This window comes from Cryptotermes secundus, unplaced genomic scaffold, assembly GCF_002891405.2.
Source record: "Cryptotermes secundus unplaced genomic scaffold, Csec_1.0 scaffold697, whole genome shotgun sequence".
NCBI classification, from domain to species: Eukaryota; Metazoa; Arthropoda; class Insecta; order Blattodea; family Kalotermitidae; genus Cryptotermes; species Cryptotermes secundus.
In genome coordinates, this window is record NW_019724753.1 from 978,473 (window position 1) to 989,174 (window position 10,702).

The window sequence follows — 10,702 nt, forward strand, 5'->3', positions numbered from 1 at the left end:
GGATAGTATTATAAGATATTATCCTTATGTTTCTAAAGGATGGATGAAAAAAGGTCTGGATCTCAACCAAGGCAAACTGATGAAATGTAAGTTTTCTGCACATCAAAAATGTTTAAGTTCAAACCCCTCATTCTCATGCGCAAGGACACTACTCACCCCCACTGTGCTATATACACAGGTTCAATGACCCACGGAATCTCATTCACGAAAGTGATGGCTCCAGTGATATGGTACAACACTTTCACATCTCGAATCTGTTCCCAAGGCATCGGCATGTTCTCCAGGAGTTTCATAACTGCATGAGGCATATATTTCAATGCACTGCAATAAAATGCAATGCATGTAAACGCAAACTATGTGTCAATAAAAACAAATACAAAAAGCTGCAACAGAACTTTCCATTGTATCCAAATAACTGAAACAAACATTTAGGAAGATTCATCCAACTATCTGCTTACAAATTAATTGAAAGATATGGAACTGATATCCAAAATAACAAATCTGAAGGTACAGTTTCTGAAAAAATCTAATAATACGTCACCCATATGTAAGATATGTCTCTTACAACACGGCGAAACCATTTTGTTTCAATACTTTTACTGCATATCTAGTGAAATCACGTTTGCACTCCCCCACTACCATCAACTAGCACTTTTATGACTCTCCTCTGACAAATCATGTTATCTGATCTCATTAAAATAAATTATATTTACTATAAAATTATTACATTTTAAAAAATCGATGGCAATAATAATTACAGCAATAAATAATAAGATGAACTGTTTCCTTCTAGAAAGGCAGGGAGATATGCAGTACAGTTAGAGTGGGGCAGGAGGCTGACAGCTTGAAATCCAGTCACCACGCTCATTTTTCCCTGACCCAAGCATAGGTAAAATGTCAGCAAAAACATGTTAAATCCACACAATATGCTGCACATTCAATGAAGACAGGGGATTGGTGGTCTCGGAGATCCACACTACAAAACACTAAAATAATCAAGATGACAATCTACCTACATGCTGCAGCCATGTAAAGTATGCAAACACGTGTATATATATCATTTAGTCTGGATACATACCCTAAATAGACTCGTTTATCATGTCTGTATTTTCTACTGCTCATATCTCCATGATCACGAATGATCTTACGAATATGTTCTGGAGGCATGTCCTCTTTCTGGGCATCAACAAACCCAAATTTCCTCTTCTCTGAGAACCTCTTGGACTGCAGCTGCTGCCATTTTTGTGCTACAAAATTAACAGCCATTATAACTGACACTGAACATAAACACATCTGTCAATCCATTCTCTTAGAATGCTACCCCAGTAAACGGTCAATAAAAGAAACCAAAATGTATTCATTGTATTTGTATTCATAACTGCTACAACAGTAACACCTGAACAAGTCACAGCATTAAATACATCATTATTGAAATCCTTTTGCCCAAATGTCTAAATGATTAGAATTTGTCAATAATATATAATTACTCTTGTCAGTCACGGTAGCTGAGCGGTCTAAGGCATGCACTGTCTTCGCTCTCTTGGTAACCGGGATCGTGGGTTCGAATCCCACCGAGGGCACGGATGTTTGTGTGCTTTTTCTGTGTTTGTCTACAGGTAGAGGCCTTGGGACTCGCCCAAGGAGTCCTACTGTGTAAGATCTAGAAAAACCGAAGTGAACAAAGTTCATGGAGGTAGGCCTAGGCCCACTGGGGTTGTAGTGCAAAGAAAAAAAAAATATAATTACTCTTGACATGGTTAAACCTACAATTAAAATAACATACACTATCAAAACCACATAAACAAACAAATTAGATATAATACATCAATAAAAAATGCAAGCTGATTTAAAAAAATGCCTATCATACTAGTTCTGTTAACCTTAAGAGTTCACTGAGAGAATTTTAAGGGTATTACAGTAAATCAAAAGTCCTACATGCAGAGGCACGTTTGGGAAGACTTGGGGACTGACACCAAGGGTGGCATATTGGATATACACTGCAGTGATAACACCCACAATCACCTATGCCACCACTATACGGTGGCCTACAGTCAAACGCAAAACAAGTAAGGCAGAACTTAGCAAACTGAAAAGGATGGCCTGCTTGGGAATTACAGGAGCAATGAGAACAGCTCCAACAGCTGCAATGGAAATCCTACTACGACCCCTTCCATTGCATTTGCAGATGGAAGCAGAGGCCAATTTAGGAAATTACAGATTACACTGCAATGATTAATGGAGACCTAAATCTGAAGGTTTTGGACATGCATACGTGACTCGGGACATGAACAAAGAACCCATCCTACACATGGGATCTGATAAAACGCTACCGAAACATGTTTATGATAGACCCTTTGCGATCAGATTTCCTGATAGAAGTGAATGGAAAGAGGGGTTTCAACCTGATAGATAGGGGGGACTAATCTGGTATACAGATGGTTCCAAGACAAATAAAGGCACTTGACCTGGGGTGAATTGTGATGGAACGAGGTGGAAACATACATTCAGCCTTGGTCAGTACACAACAGTATTCCAAGCAGAGGTGTATGCCATTAAGGCATACGCAGTTGAGAATTTAGATAGGAACTATAGAAATGGGAACATCTATATCCTATCAAAGAGTCAAGCTGCAATTGAAGCACTTGGTACACACCAAATCACTTCAAAATTGGTTTCGGACTGCCATCAATCCCCCACACAACTGGCCACACATAACAGAGTACAACTGATATGGGTGACAGATCATGAGGGTATTGTAGGGAATGCAACTGCAGATCGGCTGGGAAGAATAGGATCTGAACCAGCTTGTGGCATCTCAGTAGGAGAGTATTGTAGGGAATGAAATCGCAGATCAACTGGCAAGAACAGGATCTGAACAGCTCTTCATAGAACCTGAACCAGCTTGCGGTATCTCAGTAGGAGAGTATTGCAGGGAATGAAACCGCAGATCAGCTGGCAAGAACAGGATCTGAACAGCCGTTCGCAGGACCTGAACCAGCTTTCAGCATCTCAGTAGGAGTACTGTAGGGAATGAAACCGCAGATCAACTGGCAAGAACAGGATCTGAACAGCTCTTCATAGAACCTGAACCAGCTTGCGGTATCTCAGTAGGAGAGTATTGCAGGGAATGAAACCGCAGATCAGCTGGCAAGAACAGGATCTGAACAGCAATTCACAGGACCTGAACCAGCTTGCGGCATCTCAGTAGGAGTGTGTTGCTGGGAATGAAACGGCAGATCAGCTAGCAAGAACAGGATCTGAACAGCCATTCACAGGACCTGAACCAGCTTGAGGCATCTCAATTAGAGTTGCCAAAAACGCGATCAGGGACTGGACTAATAGAAACCATAAAAAATACTGGGAATCCATAATTGGATTCAGACAGGCAAAGGGTTTTATAGCAGGACCCTCTGCCAGAAGAAGGAAGGATCTGTTGAGATTAAACAGAGATCAATTAAGATGGGTGGTAGGATTACTTACTGGACACTGCCACCTGAAAGGACACCTTTTCAAGTTGGGACTGACAGATAACCCAACTTGTGAAAGGTGCCAACAGGAAAACGAATCAACCGCACACATCCTGTGTGATTGTGAGGCCATAGGTTATTTAAGATTTTGTCACTTAGGTCAGTTTTTTATGAAACCAAGTGACTTTTATGACGCCCCCATAATCAGGGTCCTACACTTTATTAAAAGTGTAGGATTAAGAAAGGGTTACTCCAAGGGGAAGCACAATAGATCATTGAAGGTCGCAGTGCAGGGGCCAGTTTTTATGGCCCACCTCTTACATAGATACATACATACAAATCAAAAGTCCTACATGTGGCCATGTCAAACACTGATCACATTAAGGTACTACAAGTAACCATTTGTTACCTATTTCAATTGCTGAATAGAGGGTTTGCTATGCTTATTACTGTCAATCTAAAAGAAACTCATACAATGTATAGAACAGATGATCTGGTAAAAATAATTTTAGTCTATGTTTAAAGTCTTTCCTACGTCCATTTGATTCTCTTAATTCCGAAGGCATTAACACTGTATTATACAATTTAATACCCATATTGATAACACTTCTCTTAAAAGTGGATGTGTCACAATTTGACACATGAAAATCAACTTTCCTTCTAGTATCATATTCATATAAATCTAAATTTCTCGTAGAGTATAAACTATATTTGTGAAAATAGGACAACACCTCAAATATATACGAGGTAACAGTTAAAATCTTTAATTCCTTAAAAATAAGTCTGCATGATGTTCTGCTATTTACACCTTTCATTAAACAAAGTGTCCCTTTTTGTATTTTCACTGCTTTTCAGTACTTTCTCCACCGTAAAAAATCAAACCATAATTTACTAAGGACTGAAATTTGGCAAAGTAAATATTCCTGAGTATAAAGAAACTCATCTAATCTTTCAAGGATTTAATAATGTAACATGCCTTCTTCAATTTTAGACACAAGGACTGAATATGTGAGCTCAAATTTAGATTATTTATTTTATCACTCACTCACTCACTCATGGAGCTCAACAATTCTTGAGAAGATGCCAACTGTGCAGTTACTCAAGAATTTCCCAGCATTTTATGGAACCTGAAGGTTCATTACTGTGTCCACAAGAGCCCTCCACTGGTCCCTATCCTGAGCCAGATCAATCCAATCCATCCCATCTTATCTTTCTAAAACCCATTTCACTATTTTCCGCCCACCTACGCCTTGGTCTTCCCAGTTGTCTCTTTCCTTCTGGTTTTCCCACCAATATCCTATATGCATTCCTTTTCTCACCCATTCGTGCTTCATGACCTGCCTACCTCATCATCCTCATTCTAATTATCTTTGGAGAAGAGTACAAGTTATGAAGTTCCTCATTATGCAGTTTTCTCCAACCTCCTGTCTCTTCATCCCTCTTTGGTACAAATATTCTCCTCAACACCCTGTTCTCAAACACCCTCATTCTGTGTTCCTCCCTTAATGTCAGAGACCAAGGTTCACATCCATACAGAACCACAGGCAAAATTATAGTTTTGTATATTCTAATTTTTATGTTTTTGGACAGCAGACATGAACACAAAAGGTTCTGGACTGAATGATAGCAAGCATTAACCGAGTTCAATCTCCTCTTAATTCCCTCCTCAATCAGGTTTTGATTTGTTACTGTGGTTCCCAAATATCTGAAGTGTGCCAAATTTTCAAAACATCTGTTACATATCTTTATGTCATGATTTTGCTCTGCATTTTGGTGACAAGACAGCAACATATACCTACTTGTCTCTGCGTTTGCTTGTAGACCAACCTCCTTACTACCGTCAATTAAAGTCTGTGTGATTTTCTTTATGGGATCTATTTTTATCATCATCAGTACAGACCAACAGCTGTTGTATCTCGTTTATACTCATTTATAACTTCCACCTACCCTCATCAACTTTATCAGTATATCAAAAAGGAGTCTACTTTACTGGCATAAAAGTGTTCAACAATCTGCCACAAATCATTAAAAACTTGGGCAATGATACTAAAAAGTTTAAATCAGAGTTAAAGAATTATCTACATGCTCATTCCTTCTACTCTTTAGATGAATACTTCAATGTAAATAGAGAATGATGTAAAATTAAGTTATATTAATTTTTAAGCTAAAATTGCCTGTACTTATGTATGTAACCTTTTGACTTGTTCTGTATCCAAAGGTACTAACCTGCTTAGGATTTATAGAATGTAAATAAATTCAATTCAATTAATTTCAGTCCCACCTGGCTTTCCTGGACCTTCTTAATAGCATAATCTAAAGCAAAGTTGAAAAGGAGTGGCAATAAAGCATCTCCTTGTTTCAGACTATTCCAGATAGGAAAATTATCAGACAAATGTTTACCTATACGGACTTTTCCATACGTTTTGTTTAAACACATTTGAATCAGCCTCACTAGTTTCATGAGTACTACAAGCTGTATCAGAATATTCCTAACTAAATTACAGGCTTTCTTGAAGTTGACAATAAGCTGATATACTGTCTCATTGTACCCCCATTTTTTCTCCAGTATCTGACAAATGCAATTATCTGATCTGCAGTTGATCTGTTATGTCAAAATCCACACTGATGATCCCCAATAATTTCATCTATGTATGGACTTAACCTTGAGACAGAATATTGGATAAAATTTTGTATGAAGTTGATAGCAGTGATATCCCATGATAATTACTACAGTCAGCAGCCATCCTTATTGTGAACTAATACAATATTAGACTACTTCCACTGGTCAGGCAATTTTTCTTTATGCAAAATAGAATTAGCTTATGGATCTTAGAACATAATATTTCGCTCCTGCTTGAATAAGTTCTGCCAGAATTTGATCACTACCTGCTGATTTATACCTTTTCAATTTCACAATAGCAATTTCAACCTCAAAAGGGCTAGGATCAGGTACTAACAGCTCAGCTGTATGTAATTCTATCTGCCTAACATTACTGACCCTTTGTACATTCAGTATCTGAGAGAACAAGTTCTTCCACCCAATCAAAATGTTGTGGCAATCTGCAGGCAGATCACCATTCTCATCCTTCACCAAGTTACTTCTAGGTTGGTAACACATCTTAAAAGTCATTTTTCCGCTACACAGGTCTCTAATTTTCTTGTTCTTGCTGTTCATTGCAAGCTCATCAATTTTGTCTTTCAGATATTCCCATTTTTATTCTTGAAATGCCTGGTGGTTTCACGTCTTATATTGCTCAGATTATCCCCATTTATTTCACTTGGATCCTGTAACTACTGCAATTTGGCTCGTTTTCTTTGTGTAATAATTTTCAGCATCCTTCATCGAACCATGGCTTATGCTTCTTCAGTTCATAATGACCTAGACTCTCCTTGGCAGAAATTTTTATATTCTCTCTAATAGTTTCCCAAGCTTCATTAACATCCACCTCAGTGTCCAAGTATTTGAGATTTCAACATGATACTGCTCTTTACCCTCTACCACGTTTAATTTCTTGAGATTGCACCTCTCCATACGACCACTGTATGTTGTTTCTTTGCTCACTGCCAGTCTTTCCCTAATTTTTTCCATCACCAGGTAGTGGTTAGTATCACAATCTGCTGCCCTGAATGATCGATCATCAAGTATACTTGAATGCCATCTCCTATCTATCAAAATATGGTCGACCTGATGGATGTTACGATGTGGGAACAGTGTTCTTTTGACAGTAAGATTTCTCTATGTGGCAAAGTTTACTATTATAACTCCATTATCATTACTAATTTCACACAAACTCTCATTCCCAATCTTTGGTATGAAGATGTCTTCCCTTCCTACTTTGGCATTGAAATCTTCTAACAAAATTTCCCTATGGTACTTCGGGAATTTATCAGATACATGTTCTAGTTCTTCGTAGAACCTGTCCTTTATATCATCAATTTTATCTTCTGTTGGGGCATGAACATTCAGAACAATGATATCACACCAGCGACCTTTCAGTATTATATATAACATCGTATCACTAATGAACTCTACCGTCTTAACTGCTGATAGAATTCTCTTATGTATGAAAAAACCTGTACCTAATTCATGATTGTCAATCCCCTTTGCATAGAAAAAAAGTATATTCACCTGCTGGTTCAATGTCACCTCCGTACCATCTGATGTCCTGTACTCCCACTAAATCTGACTTATATTTTGAGATTTCTTCCGCCACTGCCAAGTGAACCTAGACTAGACATACTTCTGATACACTGATACCTAAAAATCAGAACTATGATGTATAATTTATTTTTATATTTTTGAAGGTAATCACTGGCTCAGACATGTCATACAATTTATTTAATTGGAATAGCATTGCTTTGGTCTTGTCAGGTTATTTTTTGAAAACAAAGAATCTAGTTGGATCATCACTCTTTTTACTTTTTCTTGGGGCATAATTTTATACTCATCTATTACTAGTACATTGGTATCATCTGCAAAAAGAACCACTCCTCTATTTGATATATGATGGGGTAAATCATTTATTTATAATAAAAACAGGTGTGGGACAAAAACAGACCCTGAGGTATTCCAAGTTTCATATACCTCAGTGTACAATTATACCTATTCATTGAATATTTATTGTCATTAGAGGTTATTTCTACATGCAGCGAATGCAGTGTGAGACAGGATTTTAACCAAATATTCATTTTCCCTCTTACTCCATGATGATCTAATTTTTCAAGAAGTAGTGTATACACCATCGTCAGAATCCTTTCAAGAAGTATATAGTGATCAAAAGCATCATACGCTTTTGTGAGACCAAAGAATATACCAACTGCAAATGACCACCTGTCCAATGTTTCCTGAGCATTTCCATTAAAATACAGACATGCAGATATGGTCGACTAATTTTTCTGAAACCCACAGTGATTTTCCATTAAAATCTTAAATTTAATAATAAAGGATACCAATCTGTGATATACTATTTTTTCTAAGATTTTTGAGAATACAGATATAACAGATATAGGTCTGTAATTACTAATTCTTGTCTACTAGCCATTTTATAAACAGACCGAATTTTTCCAATTTTCAGTGAATCTGGAAATATACCCTGATTTATGGATTCATTAATAAAATAAGAATTTAATGCATCTGCCACCTTCTGAGAGGAGCACGCAGTAGCATAGTTGGTTGAGGCACTATGCTACAAGCCAGAAGCTCACAGAATCAAATCCCAATGAGGTAGATTTTTTCAATTTACCTAATCCTTCCAGCCACACTATGGCTCTGTGATCAACTCAGCCTCTAACAGAAATGAGCACCAGGAATATTCTTGGTGGTAAAGGGCGGCCGGCACATAAGGCTGACAACCTTACGGCCATCTATGAGCCGACTGTCTAAAAATGTGGGAACCTCAACACCACACAACCCTATAGGCCTCACTGCCTGTTACAGGGTACTTTTACTTACTTTTTACTTTGCCACCTTCTGAGGGTGAGTTATTCTCTTTATATTATTTTGTAACCAAATGTCCTGATATAATTTCCCTGAATTTCCCATTCTTTAGTTAATTAACTGATACATCATTTTAGATGGGTTTGATGCACACAGTATTTGTTTGTCATTATGTCCTTTTTTAGCTTCAGAGATAACTCGTTTATAAACTCTGTTATATATTTTGACATATTATTATTATTATTGGAGGGGGTGGGTTTCCCCATGCACCGTGACCAGTGGTCTATTGTATGTCCCCCTGTGATATTCTACCAGTCTCTATACCCTACCGAGACTGGTGCGTTCCACCAGTCTCGACTCAGCCAGCGAGTACGGCCTCTACTGGCTCAGCGGTATCTAGATGCTTCCCCCATCTACTAGAGGCGTTAGAGACTATTGTTGGGCGGGAAATGTCCTTAATAATTTGGCTCAGAGGCCTCCTTGAGGCATGAGGTTCTTTTACGTGCCGTAAAGCTACGACATGGGACCCACAGCTTAAAGTCCCTCCCGGAGGACTTGTTCCCTGAATTTTTCCACCTTTAAAAATTCCACGACCTCCACCAGGTTTGAACCTGCGTACCTTGAGTCATGAGGTGGGAACGTTACCCCTAGACTACGGAGGCCGCTATTTTAACATAACTCAGTGCATCCCTTGACAATGACATCCTATGCTTTAGATTTTTTGAAAACCTCATTTTCTGACATAAAACATTTATTCCTTTATACATCCATGAATTATTCTTAATATCTCTCTTCATTGTTAGTTTCAATGGAAACATTCTACTAAAATAATATTAAAAACTTATTTATAAATAGCCAATATAGTTCATTTACATTCTTTAACAAATAAATTTCCTCCCATAATTCATTATTTAATATGACTGTGCGCTTAACTACATTCTTAACTACATTTGTCAGGCCTATATCCAGAAACAAAACAAGAACTATGTTACAGATTAGACAGAGCATGGCAAATCTGAAATTTCTGTACCGTAAACAAAATTTAAAATCTATTTTCCAAGCTGGAGTGGTCATATCTGTGTGAAGGGGGACTGCATTACTTTGGTTCAGGATAAGGACAAGTGGCAGGCTCTTGTGACCGTGGTAATGAATCTTCAGCTGTAATAAAATGCTGTGAATTATCTGAGTAACTGATAGACTATTAGCTTCTCAAGATTGATCCTTTTCCCTGGAATTAATAAGTCAGATGTTTTGCTAAGAAGAGAGATAACTATGTGGGATCTGAGGTTCTCACAGCAGTAGTTACGAAGAGTACTATCTTCTGGGACATATCAATTTATAGTTCATTGAAAGTCAACTGACTTTTGGATTAATATTTAACATACGGACTATTAAATTGCCGGCAGCCCTCTGCAAGCAGAATTTAAATTGCCCTAAGTCTTTAACATTGCAAACTTTCAGGAAAAAAATACATATTTTCTGTTCTATGCAACAAAGAAATATGAACTAAAAACAACCTGAAAGATGAAGAAAGCAGTCTTCTGGGATTTGGCACCGTGTATATGTGGTGTTAACCAACGTTTCGGAGGAACGTATCGCCCCCATCTTCAGGGTTGAAGAAGTATAGGTAAATCTGCAAGCGACAACACCGTGAGACACGGTAAAGCAGTCTCCGAAACGTCGGTTAACACCACATATACACGGTGCCAAATCCCAGAAGACTGCTTTCTTCATAGTCACCGCCGTGAAAGCCTCAAATCTTACAACCTGAAAGATAATCAAATTTTCTACATGTATA

At 37.9% G+C, this 10,702-nt stretch overlaps 1 protein-coding gene across 3 annotated transcripts in view; it reads right to left on the reverse strand.

Moving 5' to 3' along the window:
* Positions 1 to 10,702, reverse strand: part of LOC111862925 (pre-mRNA-processing-splicing factor 8) — a 68,939-nt gene that overhangs the window by 51,094 nt on the left and 7,143 nt on the right. For all 3 annotated transcript variants that reach the window (XM_023848791.2, XM_023848790.2, XM_023848789.2), the window contains exons 3-4: positions 1,079 to 1,247; positions 157 to 321 (exon numbers count right to left, since the gene is read on the reverse strand). In XM_023848791.2, the coding sequence (XP_023704559.1) occupies positions 157 to 321; positions 1,079 to 1,247 (334 nt within the window). The remainder of the gene's footprint in view (positions 1 to 156; positions 322 to 1,078; positions 1,248 to 10,702) is intronic.